Raw genomic sequence first — 20,047 nt, 5'->3', positions numbered from 1 at the left:
GAGGCTGGCAGCAGGCTTCGCAAAATGGCGGCCCTGTCTCCCTCTCACAAAATGCAGGTCTCAAGTCCACTTTGTGCAGGGCAGGTCTTTGGTTCGGGTCTAAAGCTCCACAAACACAGCACCGGCTGCAAATTACTTTCATGGGCGGTCAGCGGGAGCCCGCAGCTAGAGAGAAGGCAGTCCGTCTCGTCCAAACCACGGAATCCTCAGGACTAGAGTTGGGTCCCGTCTGCGGGAGGGAGGGGGGTTAGGACCCAGACCAGGCCTCAAATCAGACCGGAGCCTGGGTGGATGCAAGAGACGTCAGACTGTCTTTCAGGGCTAGCAGACTGGTCCTGAAGGAAAGCTATTGGCCGCCTGGGAGCACACAGCATGTGCAGGGTGTAAAAGTTTGCGTCTCAGGGGATAATACAAAACGGCTCCCAGAGTCCAGGTAAAACGCAGCTGCTCAATTGGCGTCCAAACTACACTCCAATCAATTATGTATTTTAAATGAACATTTATAGAGCACATTCAATTAGCCTCAAAGTCTGGCTGTGCCAGCTACCACGGTACAGAAATCTGTCCATTTTCCCTCAGGGCTCGAAAGAAAATGAGAAGATTTAAGTAAAAAAGTAAGACAGCGATGTGTCTCTGTGGAAAGTTCGGGAGACACATTGAGTCATCCCGAAGCCAATTGAATCTCCCTCCCCTTAGTGTGTTATTAGGACTATTTAAAATCATAAACATTTCCCTCCTATCGTTCATACTTAATGTCCAGTGATTTACAAGCCAGAGATGTCAAATCTAACTGGGCTGGTTAGCTTTCCATATCAGGACAATTCATGAGCCAATTGTTAATTCCTCAAAACACATTTACTACGTGCACAAACATAACTGTCTGATTACTAGTAACACATTTGTTCCAACAACTTAAACCTACAGATAGGCAATCCTGATCACCAATTTACCGCTGGAGCTAGCCTTACAACATGCCCTCTTCTCAAAACCTCAGTATAAAAGTGAAACCATAGGTGAACTGAATTTGCTCATGTTTGGGAGGCTATTTGAGATTACATAGGCTATGTAGATGCAGTTGAACGGAGCAGGCAGTGCTCAGAAAATCTCAACACTGCTAACTGCAACTGGGTATGGGGTCATAGGAAAAGGTGGTTTACATTTTCAGACCCATTTACATGCATTGTACTAGGGATAAAAACACTAGAGCTAGAGAGGGTGCAAGTGGGAGGGACAGATATGTATATACGCATCCCCAAAAACATTACAAGTTGTAGAAGAGATTTAAACTATCTGTGGGTCCTACACAACAGGCATAAAAATAAGGGGTGGAAGCATGCTTCTCAGTTTTTTATAAATATCCAAATTTTATATATATATATATATATATATATATATATATATAAATATATATTTAAAAACATGCATGGATACACTGCACTCTCCAAATACATAATTAATGCTGTACTAACTACTTTTCTATATTAAAAACTGGAAATGTTACTTCCACATATTGCCATATAAGTTAAGCTGACCAACTCACACCAAAGTCTTCCCATTCGGGTCAGTCCTAACATGACAGGTGTTCCAAGGCTGCTAGTGCTTGGAAAACACTTGCCTTTAAAAGCTGTGTGCAGGTAAGCCTCTAGCCCAGATAAAAAAAAAAAAAGAAGCATAGCATTTGATCACGTTAAAACCGACCAGAATGGGAAGACTTTGGCGTGAGTCAGCTTAACATATATTGCAATATGTGGAACTAACATTTCCTGTTTTTAATAAATAGTTAGTACAGCATTATTATTTATTTGGAGAGCATCCCTGTTTTTGTCTATACAATGTGAGCAACCCACTCTTGCACCCCAGTCTGTACATGGAGTGTAGAGGATATAGATATACACATATACATACACTCTATTGAGCTACCAAAATAAACTACAAATTGTATTGAGAAAATAAAATGGGTCTACCATGTAAGTTATTAATTACAAAACAAGCATATATTTAGAAACATAATAATTAGCTACATTACCTCAGGTTCTAACACCGATTCATCAACTAGCACGACATGCACCAATTTTGGATCAATTGTCACAGTCTCTGCACCCTATGAACAGTAGGGGGGAGAAAAAGTTACTATGAGAAGAATTAGAAAACCTCGCACATAAATACATACACACACATAATCATGCATTATAATATACACATGCCATTTGTTAAAGGGGCTGGTCTCCCAATGCTATTTACAGGCTCACTTGGTACACTACTACCCATTGCCTTGGGACTATCACGGTTAACGCATTGCAACTACAAAATGCCAGCTCAGTACGTATGCTGTGAATATGGGTTTACCCAACCTGCATGTAGAAATAGGACAAGAAAAATCTGCCACACTGACAGCGCTCTACCCCTTAGTGTGCAGCTGCATGTAAGTAGGGAGGAGGAAAGGGAGGGGGCGGTTTGGAGTGGGTACACCTAGATGTCGTCCAATGATGAACAAAAGTCAAACAAAATTCAAGGATAGTTGATATATCTCATTTCAATTTAGAGCTATAATATATTAAGTAGGTAAATTAAAGCAGGGATTCCATCTGTATTGCATGACCACTTATGAGGAACCTTTCCTTGTACTTTGTATAAGTTTCTACAAAGTACAAAAATGAATCATTCCCATTTGTCTTTAAAAGTGTGAAAATAACCCATTCCTAGAGGTTCTGTATAAGACTTTTTTTGTTACCAATACATTAAAAGCTGCACTATCATCTATATTTTTCTTACAACCCCGGCTTGTGAATAGTCAACTCCCGCTCACACCAGCCCTCCTCCAGGAAAAAAACAGCAGCTACTGGGACCCCAGCTGGTATATTTTTTTACCTAGACGGCAATGCAGCTTTAAAATAATTTTGAGATAAATTTAACAGGTGGATGGTACTCCTTGAATCTAACTGAAGTACATCTTTTAGTATACACAGGACATGTTTATGTAAGCAAGCGCTACAATTTTTGAATACTGTGAAGCCAATGAAATGTCTATGATTTCTACACACACACACACATATATATGTACACACATTACACACTATACATATACATATACATATACATATACATATACATATATATACACATATACATATATATATAAAAATGGAACTAAAATTAGATTCACTGCAATATATTTCCAAGAAAAAGCCCTAGCTGAAAGATGATTGGGTAGACAAAGAAAACGATGTAGGCGACATATAGGAGTGGAAGTCACAAAGGTCATACATACCTCTTTCATTGTAACATTTATTATACGGGTAAGAGGGTCCTGATGGGTCACAATTCCACAAACCCATGCTTGTTCTTCATCTGGTCTGAAAACCTTAACTTCCTGACCTTGAATACTGCAAATACCTAGAAAAATATTTAGAAATGTTAAAACATTTATACACAATGTTAAAAGTTAAAATAAGGGAAGATTTGAAAAAAAAAAAATAAAAAAAATAGACAAGTTATACTTCAAAACACGAATTTAAACTACACAACTTCAAAGTGAATGATACCATTTCATTATTCCTTGGCAGTTGCTATTATAGTATTAATGACAGGAGAGCATGTTTCTCTCAGGGGCTAATCAAAGCGGTGGAACCTTATTCTCTGCCTGTCAGGCAAGGTCTTCTATTACAAGGTCCAATAAGTTACCTGTACCTTCAAAGTTTTTCTGAGGTTATGGAGATTGAAAGGGTAAGTTTGCAAAACAATAGCTTCACAGATCAATAATAGTCTCATAGAAGGTAAGGAAACCTTCAGACATGGTTTGACCTTTTCTTGTTACATGTGATGTGCAATACTGGGGAAGAGTGATGATGGGCAAGGAGGAAGTAACCTTATATACTTCTGGTGCAAACTTCTTTCCTGCCTAACCTTCAGCAAGTATGAGGATTAATCCCATAATAGCAGTTGCCAAGGAGAGATTTAAGGAAACACAAAAGGCAATTTCTGCATTTTTCCATAGTTTGGTTTAGCCCTGAAGTTACTTAGATTGAAGAAAATTCAGATGCCAGTCAAGGATGACATTTCTGATTTATGACAAAGCTATCCTATTTAGCAGTTTTACAGTGTTTTTACAGCAGACTATATTTGAGTGTAAAACTAAAGCTTTGATTATTGCTACTAGTGAATACCTAAATAGTGACCCTCCAAAAACTTAAAGGAGTTACAGATTTCACAAAAGGATTCCAACAAGTTAACCTTTGATTTACTGGGTTTTTTCCCCCAATAATTTCCTTATTTCATACATTCTTTGTAAGTCACTGAAACCCAAGCAATTATAGAAGTCATTTACATGTTTACAAAGCACTGTACTGAAACAAATATGGCTATTGGAAAAAAAAAAATTAAGGTTTGTTTGCCTAGAGTCTGAGCACCCAACTCTATTTAATCTTCATCTCATCCTTGTCTGGGATGCTGCCCATTTTGAAATATGTGGGAATAATACAACCTGTAGCTAAACATAATGGAATGATCACAATAGCAGACACTATTTCAGGAGAAGAGTGCAGAATGCAGTGACCTATCTATGTTGATTGAATGAGGACAGGACAACATCATGATGTGAGCAAGGGCACTTAGACAAGCAGAAAGCCAAAGAGTGTATTGAGCAAGGTCCTCCATTAGCATGTAAGGGTCCTGTGAAACAGATATCACAATACTGTGGTGTTTCAAATAGAGAGTGTAGTAACAATCCATATGTTCAACTTGTCTTTATCAAGTTTGGTATTGTATTTCATAGGAAATTAAAATGCACAATATCGTCAAAATGGCCGATTATGCGAGTGGCCTCCAAACAGTTATCAGCCCAGAATAATTTGTGTGTGATTATTCTTGGCCATGCCAACAGTAAAGACTAAAGTCATGCCGACTGCACCAAAATGTATTATGACCCATCTGTACCCAACTATATAGCCACACATGTATGATCTGATCTCTCAGCATTTGCTAGAATAAGCCTCTGTGCTTAACATTACTCAGTAGCCAATGCTCACTTGGTCTTATCTTTTAATCAATTTACTCAACTAGCCTGACAAGCCTATTAACGAAAGACACAAGTTACTTAGGGATCATACAAATACATTTTTAACAATGAGAAGTGGCAAAAAGAGGATTTATGTACTTACGTTAAATCCGTTTCTCTGATTCCGTCTGGGGGACACTGCTTACCATGGGTTGTGGAGGGGAGCTTGGGAGTTGGCACCTAACTAGTTAAACTTTAGTACTGCTGGCAGACCCCTCCCCTCTACAATCCCCCTGCCTCTTCCTGTCCAGTTAGTTTTAAAAAGCCCCAGGATAAAAAAGGGCAGTCAAACAAGAGCACACAGAAGAAAAACAGAAGGGAGGGATCGCAGTGTCCCCCAGACGGAATCAGAGAAACGGATTTAACGTAAGTACATAAATCCTCTTTTCTTTTTCATCCGGTCTGGGGGACACTGCTTACCATGGGGACGTTCTAAAGCAGCCCCCTAAGGGTGGGACTACTCTGAAAATCCCGCTCGTAAAAAACACTACGAGCGAAATCTGCATCAGCTGATGCAAAGACATTAAACTGATAACATTTTGTAAAGGTGTGGACAGAGGACCAGGTGGCTGCCCTGCAAAGCTGGTCTGCAGAAGCTCCATTCCTTGCTGCCCACGAAGCCCCTACCGATCTGGTGGAATGGGCTGCAAGTCTCTCCGGCACAGGACGGTTAGCCTTTATATATGCTTGTCTGATGGTAGACGTAATCCATCTTGCGATGGACTGTTTTGAGGCTGGCCAGCCTCTCTTATTAGCGTCATAAAGGACAAACAGAGAGTCAGTACGTCTAATCTGGGAAGTTCTTTTGACATATGCGGAGAGCCCTAACAACATCTAACTTATCCATAGATTGTTTATCTGAATGAGAAGCAGATGAAAAAACCGGAACTACAATTTCTTGGTTAAGATGGAAAGCTGACACTACTTTGGGGACAAAGGAAGGAAGGGTCCTTAACACCGCTCTGTCCTCGTGGAAAACCAAATAAGGTTCTCTACAGGACAAGGCTCCTAATTCAGAAACCCTACGAGCTGATGCGATTGCCAAAAGAAAGAGGACCTTCCAGGTCAACCATTTTAAATCTGTCTCCCTCAAGGGCTCAAATGGAGGCCCCTTGAGCATATCCAGTACCATGTTGAGATCCCACGGAGCTGTAGGAGGTACATAAGGAGGCTGTATGTGCAAGACTCCTTGGAAAAAAGTTCTAATATCTGGCAAATCAGCAAATTTCATATGAAAAAATACTGAAAGTGCAGATACCTGTACCTTTAGGAAACCTAATCTGAGACCTGCTTCCAGGCCCTTTTGAAGAAAGCTAACAAGCGAGGAATATGAAAAACTGACGAATTGCATGTCCTGTTTTCGCACCACCTAATGTAGGCCTTCCAAATCCTGTGATAGATGCGAGATGAAACAGGTTTCCTAGCTAACATCAAAGTGTTAACTACGCTGGAAGAAAAACCTCTAGACCTCCAGAGGCTGGCTTCAAAAGCCATGCCGTTAAACTGAGCCGAGGTAAACTCTGGTGATGGAATGGACCCTGCAGAAGAAGGTAGTCTCGATGCGGAAGATGGACCCCTGGTCCTTCCGCCATTGACAATATGTCTGCGTACCACACTCGGCGGGGCCAAGAGGGAACAACTAGAATTACTGGCAGACCGCCCTGCCTTACTCGTTTGAGGACGCGAGGAAGCATGGGAATTGGAGGGAACAGGTATCCCATCCTGAACTCCCATGACATCGTCATGACGTCCACTGCCACCGCTAGGGGGTCTCTTGCCCTTGCGCAAAACCTTGGGACCTTCCTGTTGTGTCTGGAGGCCATGAGATCTATGTCCGGAAGACCCCACTTCCGAACCAGAGACTGGAAGACTTCCGGGTGGAGTGACCACTCTCCCGGCATCATCTGGATTCGGCTTAGATAGTCCGCCTCCCAGTTTTCTATTCCTGGAATAAAAACTGCAGATATTGCTGGAACGTTTAGCTCTGCCCAAACCAATATTTGAGCTGCAATGTCCATGGCAGCTGCACTCCTGGTTCCTCCCTGCCTGTTGACATATGCCACAGCCGTGGCATTGTCGGACTGAATTCTGACCGGGTGGCCTCGAAGAAGCCCCTTGAGGGCCAAGAGAATGGCCTTCAATTCTAATACATTTATAGATAGAGCGGATTCCTGAACCGACCAGCGTCCCTGAAGTCGGAGGTGCAAGATTACCGCCCCCTAACCTTTCAGGCTGGCGTCCGTCGTGGCTATGATCCACGACCATGGAGCGAAGGATCTGCCCACTTTCAGATGATCCTGAACCAGCCACCACTGAAGAGATTCTCTCGCCCTCGGGGATAGGGAGATCTTCTGAAGTTCCAGGTGTAGGTGTGATCCTGACCACTGCGACAGTAGATCCCACTAGAAACATCGAGAATGGGCCCGACCAAAGGGAATGGTCTCGAAGGAGGCCACCATCTTTCTGAGTAGCCTCATGCATAAATGCATTGAGGGGCTTGGGGAAGACAAAACCTGAGTAGTTACAGTCTGAATAAAGCTGATCTTCTCTACTGGGAGAAACACTCTTTGTTTGCTGGTGTCCATGATGAGTCCCAGGAAAACCATGCGCTGACATGGAACCATCTGGGATTTCGCTGAATTTATCAGCCAACCGTGGTCCTCGAGAACCGCTCGGGTGAGGGATAAATGATGAAGTAGGCAATTCTCTGAGGAAGCCTTGATGAGTAGGTCGTCCAAATAAGGAACGACCTGAACTCCCTGCAGGTGAAGACATGCTGCCATTATTGACATAATTTTCGTGAAGACCCTTGGCGCAGTTGAGAGGCCGAAGGGGAGGGCCCGAAACTGGTAGACTGATGGTGGATCCAAATGGGAACGTGGAGGTATGCGTCCTTTATATCTATGGACGCCATATACTGGTCCTTTTCTAGGCCGTTTATTACTGACCTCAGAGATTCCATCCGAAATCTGTCCACCCTTAAGTGAACATTGAGGCCCTTTAAGTTTAGGATGGGACGAAAGGAGCCGTCCGGCTTCTTGACTAGGAACAGGTTGGAATAGAACCCCCGCCCTTTCTGGCAATCTGGGACTCTGCAGATGACCTTCTGAAGCAGAAGAGAAGCGACACAATCCTGTATAGCCTGTCTTCTTAATGGATCACGGGGTAGCAGGGTCTGGAAGTAACGCTGCGGGGCCGGGCCCAACAGGTCTATCCTGTACCCTTCTGAAATAATATCCCGGATGCAAGGGTCTTGGGAAGACTCTGCCCACTGTTCCCAAAACAGAGTCAGACGTCCCCCCGCTGGTGCCCCCTGGTACAGGGTGGTCGTCAGGAAGCAGGCTTCTCCTGGGTCTTGGAGGCCTGGCGCTTAGATGCAAACGAGGATTTCCCCCTAGTGGAGGAGCCTCGAGAATTAGATTGTCTGCCTCTAAAGGACTGTCCCCTATGAGAGGAGGTCCCCCGAAAGGGCTGACGGAAAGAGCTGCCCCGTGGGTTGCGGCTCCTATACGAATATACTGGCAAGGAAGTGCTTTTGCCCCCCCGTTGCCTGTGAAATGAGGGTATCTAATTCCGGGCCAAACAAACCTGCTGCAGAGAACGGAATAGATTCAACGGACCTTTTTGATTCCGCATCACCCTCCCAGGATTTCAGCCATAGCGTTCTTCTTGCAGAAATAGAGGCCGCCTGAATAGAAGAGAAAAACCGCCGCTGAGTTCTGGGCTGCCTCATAAAGGTACCCGGAAGCCTCCTTCAAATGCAGGGCCAGGGGAAGAAGTTCTGAGTCCTGTAAGGCCTCTGCCAGCTGGTCTGCCCATGCTTCCATGGCTCTAGCCACCCAAGCTGAGGCAAATGTAGGTCTGGAAGAAGAACCCGCAAAAATGGATTTTAGCTGGGATTCAACCTTGCGGTCATTGGCGTCTGGAAGGGACGCTGAACCAGGAGCTGGGAGTAAGGTATGCTTTGCCAAGCGGGCAATAGGGATATCTACCTTGGGAATAGTCTCCCAGCGAACCACCTCTTCCTCCTGTAAGGGATACAGGGAGGAGAATCTCCTAGGAATAGAAAACCTTCTCTCAGGCTGCTTCCATGCCCCTTCAGCAATAACCCTAAGCTCAGCAGAAGGGGGAAAATTGCTGGCCTTTCTCTTATCCTTCTTAAAGAATCTTCTGTCTCTGGGGGTAAGATCCTCCGGCTCTGGGAGGTCCAACGCCTGTCTAACCGCTAAAACCAAATCATTAAATTGTTTTTTGGGATGGTCTTCCTGTTCCAATTGGAGTAATTGGTCAGGATCCGAATAAATTTCCCCCTCTTCCTCAGAGCCTTTTCAGAGTCTGCTAGGACCATAAGGGGATTTACTGATCTAGGTCTCCTTTTAGCAGGCGGGGTACTAGCGGTATCAAGCAACTGGTTAAGCTTGTTCAAGCCCTTTAAAAAGGCTGTAGACCATGCCGGGTCTGTAAGAACAGGGGCCGGGTCAGGCTGCAATGAGGAAGGTCCTGGCAAACCCGCTGCACTCGAACCTGAGGAAGATGGGAGGTCTGACTGTGGGTTAGCATTATTAGCCACCGAAGTTGCTACAGTAGATAACTGATTTGACTGAAAAACCATCTGAGCTAAGGAGGAAACCGACTGTGTCAGGGAGGCCACCCAGGCCGGTTCCTCCGTCGGTGGGGCTGACAGCTGCTGGGTATGCGCAGTGGGAACCCCTGCTTCACATGCAGAGCAGAGCGCCAAAGGGTCCTTCTGGCCACACAGTAATTTTACATGACACTTTGAGCATGTGAAGTATTTAGCCATGGGGCCCTTTCCCTTATCTGTCATTCTTATAAAGGAAGGCAAACCAAACACACAGAGTAAAAAAAAAAGACTCTAGCTGAGTAACAGAGGGAATGGAGAGAGAGAGATATAGAGAGAGCAAGAAATATATATATGTATATACATATAAATATATATATAAATATGGAGGAACAGATATAAAAAACAAGTAATCAACTGATCTTTATATAAAAGTTGTACTTGTAATAATTAACACCACCAATATATATAAACCAGTAGGAGACTATAATGTAAATCCTACTAGCCCAGTTATTAAAACATTAGATAAGTGTTCAAATAAAGGTGATACTTAGCCCATAGGCCACCAAAAGGGGAGAAGTCCAACAGCAGTTTGTCCTGTGCCTGCTCCCTCCGTACTGTTCACTCTTCCCGGGCTTCTCTTGGCGCCAGAAGGCTGGGAAAGACCATCTCTCTCTGCAAGGAGGGGGGGAACTCTATGCTGTAGCTCCCCCCCCTTCAGTAACTGCTGCTTTGCAGCTATAGCAAAAATTAAATGGAACCTGTTTTAAAGGCTTGAAGCGTGGCAGAGTAGTGGAGACCTCTAGGACAGAGGTCTCCGCAGCGATAGCTACCCGACGCCCCCCTCCTATGTATGAGGGGGGAAATCGGGGTATAGACCCCTTTTCTCCTTCTCCGTAGCACCGACAGTAAAAAAAAATAAAAAAAAATGGCCGCCGGCGTCTGTCAGTTGCCGATAACCGGCACTCTCTGCCTGTAATGGCAGCGCCGGTTATCGGGAAGGCTGGAGTGACAGTGGTCCGTGAGACCGCTTGTCACTCTTCAATCAGGCACACTCCTATCTCTCCAATTCTATGCCAGTGAGCGCCGCTGGCGCTCATCTGACAGGGGAATGCCTGCACTGTTCTGCTGTGAGTGTGTTCTCTATAATAGAACACACTCCAGCGCTGCCACTGCTGAAAGAAAAAACCTAGACAAATCAAATAAAATAAAGTAAATCTATTAAATTTACACTAAGTACTAAAACACTGCCCCAACTACAGGGCACCTAAAAAAAAACTGGACAGGAAGAGGCAGGGGGATTGTAGAGGGGAGGGGTCTGCCAGCAGTACTAAAGTTTAACTAGTTAGGTGCCAACTCCCAAGCTCCCCTCCACAACCCATGGTAAGCAGCGTCCCCCAGACCGGATGAAAGAGAAATGTAGATATAGTGAAAAGCTACAAAAACATTTATAGTTTCCTGCAATTAAACAGTCAAAATGGACACTTGTGCAAACTTGCATCAATGCAATTACACCCTGTGTAATGCCGTACCAACATTAATATTTTTGACCATAGCATCCATTAAAAAATATGCACAAAAAAAAAAAATGTGTGTAAAGGAATACAATTACCACAGTTTTTCCTTAAGCTCTGAACTTATTTTAATAAGAAACAAACCTTTTAAGCGGCTTTAAAATGTTTAAGTCTACATAGGGTGATTACAGAAGTTTGAGCAAAGCTACACATGCAATTTTCATTTGGATTCGGTTGAATACAAGTCAGTTATGTAAAATTAGTCTCGGGCATACAGTGACACATTTATAAAAACAAAACACAAACCACCCCAGAAAATCAAATGTGCAAAACACTCATTTTGATTCTGTATTGACTGAATTTCAAATTTAAAGTCTAAATAACAGTAACTTATGAAAATGCAGATAGTGTAATTATAGTTAGCGCAAACATATGCTTATTGAACAGTACCTCTTAAAATTATCTCCTGAATTTTCCTTGAATTAATCACATCAGTTACAGCATCTCGCAGTAATGGCTGTTCTTTTAAAACCAGCTTATGACTGTCTACTCCCATCTGCTGCAAATTGGAGGAAAAAAAAAAAAATAAGTTAACGTCTTGAATAGAAAAACAAATGAAATTTGTTTAATTATTATTTTTTTTTTAGTTTAATCAAGTCTTGTTTTTACCTCAATTAACAATGATATATGTTACCTGGTAAAGACGAAGGGTGCTGGCATCTGGTAGGAAATGCAAAATTTCTTCCAATAGAAACTCTATAGGGACCAGGGTTCCCAGACCCAACTTGTCCACCAGAGATGTGAATGTCTGCAAACAAGGAAACAGATTTATCAGTTGGGCTTACAGATTTAGCTGTGCATCATACTGGGTAAGACAGTGTGAAATTAGTGGAGAGAAGTTAAAGAAATCTCACTTACCTACGCTCTGCTCCCTTGACCCAGTGGGTTCCACACTGACCTAAGTCACTGTGCAACAGTCCTAAGCAGGAGATCATCATCATTTATATAGCGCCACAGATTCTGCAGCGATGTCTAGCGAATATTTGTAATTCACATCAGTCCCTGCACCAAGGGAGCCTACAGTCTAAATTCCCTAAACACACACACACACTAGGGTTAATTTTGTCAGCAGCTAATTAACCTACCAGTATGTTTTTTGGAGTGTGGGAGGAAACCAGAGCACCCAGAGGAAACACGCAGACATGGGGAGAACATAAAAACTCCACACAGATCAGGCCTGTCGGGAAACGAACTCATGAAGCAGAAGTGCTAACCACAGTGCTGCCCCTGAGATAATGTCTTGTTCAGGAGACCTTCATTTAAACAGCTATGGGATATGTTGAAGCCGTACACCTCAAGAGTTTCTCATTTATCCAAATGGTCAACTCATGAGGGAGGGGCTGTTAGCAGAAAAGAGGACCTCCTACTCTGGACCATTCGTTAAGAGTGGGACTTACTGGATCATAGCAGTGAAAGCCTATGTAGTGATATTTAAACTAATATAACCCATTTGTACCGAAAACACATCCCCTTCCCCGTTTTTGACTGGAATTATCCTTTAAAGCATTGTGACATTTTTGGGAGCCCAACTTTGCATCTTTTCTTTTTATAACCTCTTTCTTCTATGTATTCTGATAACATTTCCACTGCCTTTAATACAACAAATTTCTCCTAGGTAATCTCAAAACATACAACACAGAATATATTTATTCTTGTTTTTGGGTCATATATATGTAGGCTAAGTTGGGGCATTCATAAATTCCAATTTATTAAATAAAATAAAAAAAATACAATATAAAAAAAAAATCCTAATGTTATGCTAAAATCTATTCGCCCTTATCAATAACACTAACCAATGGGCAAAATATAAAATGTGTGAAAAAGTAAAGAAAGTTTACTATGTGCAAAGAAATTAAACATGACAAACACGGGTTTCCCAGGTCATAATTATAATCAATTGCCACATCCAATACATTTCTGAACTTTAATGGCACATATATAAAATTAAAAGGCCAACATCCTATAAATTCAATATTTATTACTTTATAATCGCAGAAATGCCCTTCTCATGCACAGTAATTGAATTAGTTTTTTATTTGTGCAGCCAATTAAAAATGTTCAAATATATCTAAAATATCCTAGATCTCAGTAGGTAATTCTTATGAGAGAAATGTGTGGAATTACAGCTGGTAACTGCCGTTCATAGGACAAATGAAACAAACTATTTCTTGTGAAAAGTTATTGCTATTTTCTTGAAATGTCTCATTAACTATTAGGACATTGCTTTTAATCTTCTATATTGTAATTTGAATTATAACAAACAAAAGGCACTATGTACAACCTCTCTTAATACTGTGCCAGCGCAATTTCATTCATTAAGCCCACACTCAGAAGTGTTAATTGGGAAGAAGTGAGGAGTCAGTGATCAGTGCGTTCATACTACTTGCATAATGGTGAGCATGCTCCCTGTGTGAGCATTCCGACAGGCTACCTACCGCCTGTTTATCTATTCAATTGCCCTAATAATGTGGAGTTTGTTCTCCATACAAGCACTCTCCTGCAAGGAGGGGGGGTTATCATTTATTCATTTATATAGCACCACTAATTCCGCAGCACTGTACAGAGAACTCGCATCAGTCCTTGTCCCAATAAAGCTTACAGTCTAAATTCCCCAAAATACACACAGACATAGACTACGGTCAATTTGATAGCAGCAAATTAACCTATTAGTATGTTTTGGATTAAATTCTACATATTTAGATTCTAAGAAACTCAATTTTAGACCGTAACAAATTATAGACCTGGGGGTAAATGTATTAAGAAGGGATTTTTACAAATAGACGATATTTGGCGACTGACAGCTAAATTTAAAACTGTAAAATATGTAAAGTTGACAAATAAGGGCGATTTGCAACAATCGCTCCTTAATACATTTACCCTAGGTCTCTGAGCCACATACCCACTTTTCCTATACTTTTCCTATCTATGCTCACTATAACTTGTATTTTGTCTCTAGCTTTTCAACCATAAAAAAAAAAAAAACCCTGTAAAATTAAATTTGCATCTGTTCTTAGGACAGAAAGTAAATACCATAACAGGTGCCTTTGTAAAATATTCTTGAGAACATGCCATCTACTGGCAATTTGTACACATTCAAACTCCCATATTATCACTGTTCTGTATTATCCGTTAGCCCACATACAAGCTGCATTTTTTTTTTCTTGTTAATTTAAACTACAGTAATAAAGAGTCCACACCTCTAATTCAAGAGGAGGGGCACCATATAAATTGGGGGGGAAGGGGGGAAAAGAGTGCTCATTCCACTGCACTTCTTACATTGTGAAACGAAACTGCATCCCTGGACCAACAGGGACATCTCACCCCAGCATAGTTTAATTTTAGATGCTCTCTCCTTTCTGAGTCATTCCCTTACTATTTATGATATCTAGAAATTTGGTACAATTTATAGGTTTAATACTGTGGGATAGGAGTGGGGTTGGTTCACAGTTTCTGCAAATAATGTTTTTTTTGTAAGTGTTCAGATTTTAAACCAACATTTCAGCAATGTGTGTTGAATTATAGCTTTGGTGTATGATTACTTTGCATACAGCCAGTAGTGTGTTTGATGTGCTGTAATCCATATTGCGAGGGTTACACAGATGTAACATCAATGTGCCTGGGAGACTGCATACTTTTAAAAACAGGGATAAACAAAATCTATAGTTTAGGAGCAAGACAGAGAACTTTAAGAGCTAGCAGAATCACTTAATGAGCCAGGGAAGATGCGCGTTCATTGTGATCAACAGCAATCGCATTGGCTACCCCTGGGTCCTGGGATTTTAAAACATAGATTAGTATTCAATCTAATTTTGTACAAATGAAATCATCATTTAATTTCATATTACATTTATTGTCAAGGTAACTAAACAAGATCATAAAAAATAAATTAAATAATTCCAAACAAAAAACTGTTCTAAAAGAATTGTGTTTATAGGAATGATAAACTAACCTGATGAATAACAAAATGAAAAAACAAAATAATGATCTAGCTACCCAAGGTACATAATATTACTACCCCCCCATTGCAGTAAAAGGTTAATATTTTGATCAAAGCAAGTTCTATGAGTACATGCTACAGGTATTTAACATTATGTACTTACTGATTTCGTTTATTAAAAAAAAAAAATAGTGTTTTACCTATTTTTCCAAAATAAACATTTATACATTCAGATGTCAACTAGCTAAACAAAACACAAAATAGTTCAAAGTAACCATCTGGCTACTTACCAGTGCAGGCCAATGTGTGGGGCATACCCGGGTGCCTTGGATAATAATTGGTTCTTTCCTAGGTGACCAAACTAGTGGACCTTCCAGGAGGATTACCAAAACATCTTCTCCATGAACTTGAATCCATGAATGTGGCCTATAACTTTTTTCATCAAATTCCACATACACCTGAGGGAATACAATTCACATAATCGTCTGAGTAACATATTTTGGTTGGTTACTGTAAATACATTATTTTGGATTTGTCTCATAGTTCCATTATAAATGATCTTAGTAACACTAATTTTCCAGCAACCGTATAAATCTTAAATCCAAAACCGTTCTGATGATTTTGGAAAACGTTTGACAAGATGGAGTTGTAGAGCTGTCATCTTATTCATCACTGATATCCTTCACTAAATAATATGGAGGTGTAAACAAAGGCCAAGTATAACTATAAGGGTATGTACCCATCGGAATTAAAATTATGCATTTTACTAGTGTAATAAGTAAACAGATGCGAAAAGATCCATTCTATTAAATGGGACAATAACCAATGTCATTTTTACGCGAGTTTAACATATCTAGCTGCATTTTAGTGTGTACAACACAGTTGAAAGTCCATTCATCTCTAAGGGGTCTATTTATCAAGGATTTTTCCTGTGTTAAACACCCGAAAACAACAGTTTTCGGGTGTTTACTGTGAAATTGCTATGTATTATTGAAGCATCACAGCAGATATCTCAGATATTTGCTGCTTTGCATTTGCTATCGTTTTTCTGAGCACTCCCCATAACAGTGTATGGGAAGTGCTCAGAACCGCTATGTATGAAAGTCTATTTAGAGAAACTTTTCTCTTTTTTTACATGTTAATGTACGCCATCTGAAGCTGGCGCCATCTGAAGCTGGCGTACATTAACATATCTGAAAACTTTCGCGCTGTCCAGCTCTGCTCTGAAGAGCAGAGCTGGACAGCGCATGTGTGGAGGGATCATGTGATCCCTCCCTGTCAATCATCCTGCAGTTTGCCGTCCAGTATGCTAGTGCGCATGCACCAACTTTTCAGTCGGGGCATGCGCACTAACAAAAAAGGAAAAAAAAAAAAAAAAAAGAGAAGATCACCGCAGCCTTTAAACTTGAAAAAAGACTGCGATGATCAGGTGAGTCACTTCTCAGGGACAGCAGTCTATCAGCACTGCTGTCCCTGAGAAGCTTTTTTAATACATAGCTGTTACTTTTCAATTCTTATCAAGGAGATAAGGATTGAAAAGTATCAAGTGAAAAAAACGAAGGGTCATAAATAGACCCCTCAGGGAGGTTATCATGTGCAATTGGCTTTAACATGACGACAACTTCCTATTTTCAGGAGGCATAGCAGATACCACATTTTGAAAGTATTTGCCAGTGTTTATATTAGCATTTCATATGTTTTTTTCCAGAATTATAAATGTTTTAATGTAGCAGAATTGTATCGCTTACCCGGAAAACAGTTATATTAACGTTTCAAGAAACAAAAGGAAAAAAAAACATCATTCACAGCTCAGTGATTAGGTCATAACACAGTCATTACCAAGGGGGGATTCAATTCACTAAGGTGACCTGTAGGTTGTTTTATATTTCAGGTAATGTGCACCAAATAACAAAACACATACATAAAACCCCAAGCATTGTGGATAATAGATCCCAGTTATTCACAAGAGTATTGCCAAAATAAGGTCATGAAAAGTGAACTTTTGATTTTCTTTGTTTTTAGAAAACTGAAATGACCATAATAGTGGTAAATGGTAATGAGCAGCTAGTAATATGCCCAAACAACATGGTACAAGCTTTTTAGTGCAATAAGTTATGCAAGCAGAAACATAGGGAAACATTTATTAAAGCTCTAGGGATGGAAAAGGGTACATAGTTGAAGACACACCTATTTGTCCCTATTGTGACTAATGCAACCTTTAGGAATCCTGCAGCTGACATGGGGCTTGCATTTGTAATGCACAAAATTGTGGCAATCACCAAAAATGTAGAACTTGCACATTTATCCTAGCTTTCCAGTAAATCCTTATTAATTCCATATACAATTTGCATTAAAAAAATAAAAAAAAGCAAAAGCTGTTTTACATTGTCTTCATGCAAATTCATCTTAACATTGCGACTACATTTTTCACCACTTGGGGTTTTATGAAAAAGTTCACACACATTTTGTTTGTTAGTGTAGTTTTCAAGCTTTGTACTTGTTTCTCTGGGCTGATCAAGAAGTAAAACCTGCAGGATTAGAGCTCCTGTGAGGTCCACTCATACTTGCTTTAAACTAAACGAGCCAAGAAGCACTAACACGGATCAGGCAGTTTAACACTTTCAATGCCAATCATGTGTCCTGAAGTGCAGTGAGCGGTGTCACCTACTGAGACCTCAGGTGGGTGCACACCTCGGTGACTAGGACACTGTATACCGGACCCTGCGAGCTGCACACAGCAATCACAGCACCATTTTGTGGTGTAACTAGGGCAGGACGGCAGCGGTGTTGTGTTGGCTGCAGAGGGCAGCACAATTCGTTGCTCATTGATCTGCAATCTAATGTGTTTACAGTGGGTGTGGGGGAGGGGCTGCAGTCACGGGACCGGGGAGGTTATCACCGGGCGGGGGGACGGACTAGGCCCAGGCGGGACGCCGAGCCCCGAGTACACAGGAGGTCCGGAGTAACGAGCAGGTAAAGGCGTGGAGTGGCCACTTACCGCCAGCTCCTCGGGCGCCGCTCCCTTCAGGCCCCGCACGGTTCCGCCCTCCCAGGCCCGCTTCCCTAGCGGGATAGACGGATCGGGGGCTCCCTCTCGTCCCGAGGAGCTCTCGTCAAACAGAAGCCTCAGCCGCTTCCCCACCGGAGACACAGGGGCCGTCATGTCAAGCACCGCTCTCCTCCCGGTACACCGAGGCTACTGCGCGCGACCAGCGGACGTGGAAAGAGCGAGGCCTCTGCAGCACCCGCGGGGACAACGCGTTACACAACAACGCCGCCGTGCGGCTGGGAGTGCACTGCGAGGAGTCAACAGCTCCCCGTGTGGCGAGGAGGAGAACCACGGCCCAAAACAATAAACTAAAGCGCCTTCCGTCCTCTGTAGTCCAGACCTTATTATATGCACATGAGCGCCCTCTTCAGACAGGGAACTCAGGCAACAGGGTGTGCAACAGCGCCCCATGTTCTATGCAGTCGAAACAACGCTTTAAACCACAGTGCCCCTAGTGGTGTGGAGTACACAATGCACATTCTAGGAAGCATAGCAATGGGATTGGTCAGCGTATACTCGGAGAGGACATCTTTCTGAGACAAAGAGGTGGAAGTGGTTGTTGGTTGACTAATGACTTGCAGGCTCCAAGAGCAATATCATCTATATCACCATGGAAAATGTATATATTGTATGTTTTTTTAAACATGATTAATGGGTATGAAAACCTATTGGACTTAAATATCAGTAAACCCTATAGAGTGAGATAAAATGGGTGTGGCTCTTAAGGTAATGACTTGAATGACCTAGAAAATGGGTAGAATTAACCAATATAGTTTAAATGAAAGGTCAAGTCTTGTTGTTCCTTGCTTCTTTCTTTCATATAGGGCAGTTCTGAAAGTGTTGTGGGAAAATAAGGATTCATAACAATAAAGTAACAGCCAGTACCCCAACTAAAACTAAGTAGCTATGAAACCATGTCCTTTATTTTTAAAACTTCTGCCTTACAAAATATTTTGATGGAGAGATTATGAGAAAGACACGTCAATGTTAAGTTACTAAATAGATGTTTGTGGTTTTTGTGCTTGAGATTGTTTCATACAGCATTGAAACTGAAGCTTATTGCAGAAATTTATGAAAACTGGTGCAGAAAAATGGTGATGTTGCCCTTAACTGCCCTTTCACTTGCCAAGCAAACCTACTTCACTTCTATAATATCCACACAGTCTTCTAACCCCCAATGCCCCTTTGTCACTTTCAACTTGCTTTTCTGTCCACTTATACCACATCCACCTTCCTCCTTCTCAGTTCAAGAATTTGTCATCTACCTCAAAGACAAAATGACCACCATTTGACAGGACAACTCATAATGCCAGACCATCACATACCCCACTCACTTTCAGTTCATTCTCACCCATAACTGCTTGAATTCTCTGTACTCATCTAATTGTTTCACCACACAGTCTGCTTCCTCAATACTATTCCCTCTGCTCCCTCACTGTATGCCCCCTTTAGCTCACCACTTCCACCTCTCCCACTCACTGACACATTCCCTTCTTTAAATATGTGCTCATTTCACCAATCCTAAAGAAACCGTTTCTTGATTCAACCTCTTTCTTCAACTACCACACTATTTCTCTCATCACTGTTTGAGTGGCTTGTGTGCAACCACCTATCAAATCTTCACTCCTTTCACTTACTTCTCCACCCCCTACTATCAGGCTTTCATTCCCAACATTCAAGTGATTCTGTCCTCACAAAAGTTATCGACAATCTACTTAAGGCAAAGTCTAAGGTTCACCCTATTGTCTTCCCAGCCTCTCTTTTGAGTTATTCCTCCCATTTCTACCATCCGGCCCTAATGTTGCTGTCTCTTCCTACTACATCCATCTTTCCGCAGCCATAGACAAAGCAGTCT

At 41.8% G+C, this 20,047-nt stretch overlaps 1 protein-coding gene across 2 annotated transcripts in view; it reads right to left on the bottom strand.

The window, feature by feature from the left end:
• Positions 1-18,524, bottom strand: part of KDM3B (lysine demethylase 3B) — a 62,559-nt gene extending 44,035 nt beyond the window's left edge. Inside the window, exons 1-6 of one of the 2 annotated variants that reach the window (XM_075209226.1) lie at positions 18,142-18,524; positions 15,434-15,601; positions 11,841-11,954; positions 11,597-11,705; positions 3,269-3,393; positions 2,027-2,101 (exon numbers count right to left, since the gene is read on the bottom strand). In XM_075209226.1, the coding sequence (XP_075065327.1) occupies positions 2,027-2,101; positions 3,269-3,393; positions 11,597-11,705; positions 11,841-11,954; positions 15,434-15,601; positions 18,142-18,306 (756 nt within the window). In that variant the 5' untranslated portion in view covers positions 18,307-18,524. The remainder of the gene's footprint in view (positions 1-2,026; positions 2,102-3,268; positions 3,394-11,596; positions 11,706-11,840; positions 11,955-15,433; positions 15,602-18,141) is intronic. The other variant, XM_075209225.1, reaches the window with a different exon arrangement.
• Between the last annotated feature and the right edge of the window lie 1,523 nt (positions 18,525-20,047).

This window comes from Mixophyes fleayi, chromosome 4 (assembly GCF_038048845.1).
Source record: "Mixophyes fleayi isolate aMixFle1 chromosome 4, aMixFle1.hap1, whole genome shotgun sequence".
Taxonomy (NCBI): domain Eukaryota; kingdom Metazoa; phylum Chordata; class Amphibia; order Anura; family Limnodynastidae; genus Mixophyes; species Mixophyes fleayi.
This window is presented reverse-complemented; position numbering and strand designations above follow the sequence as displayed.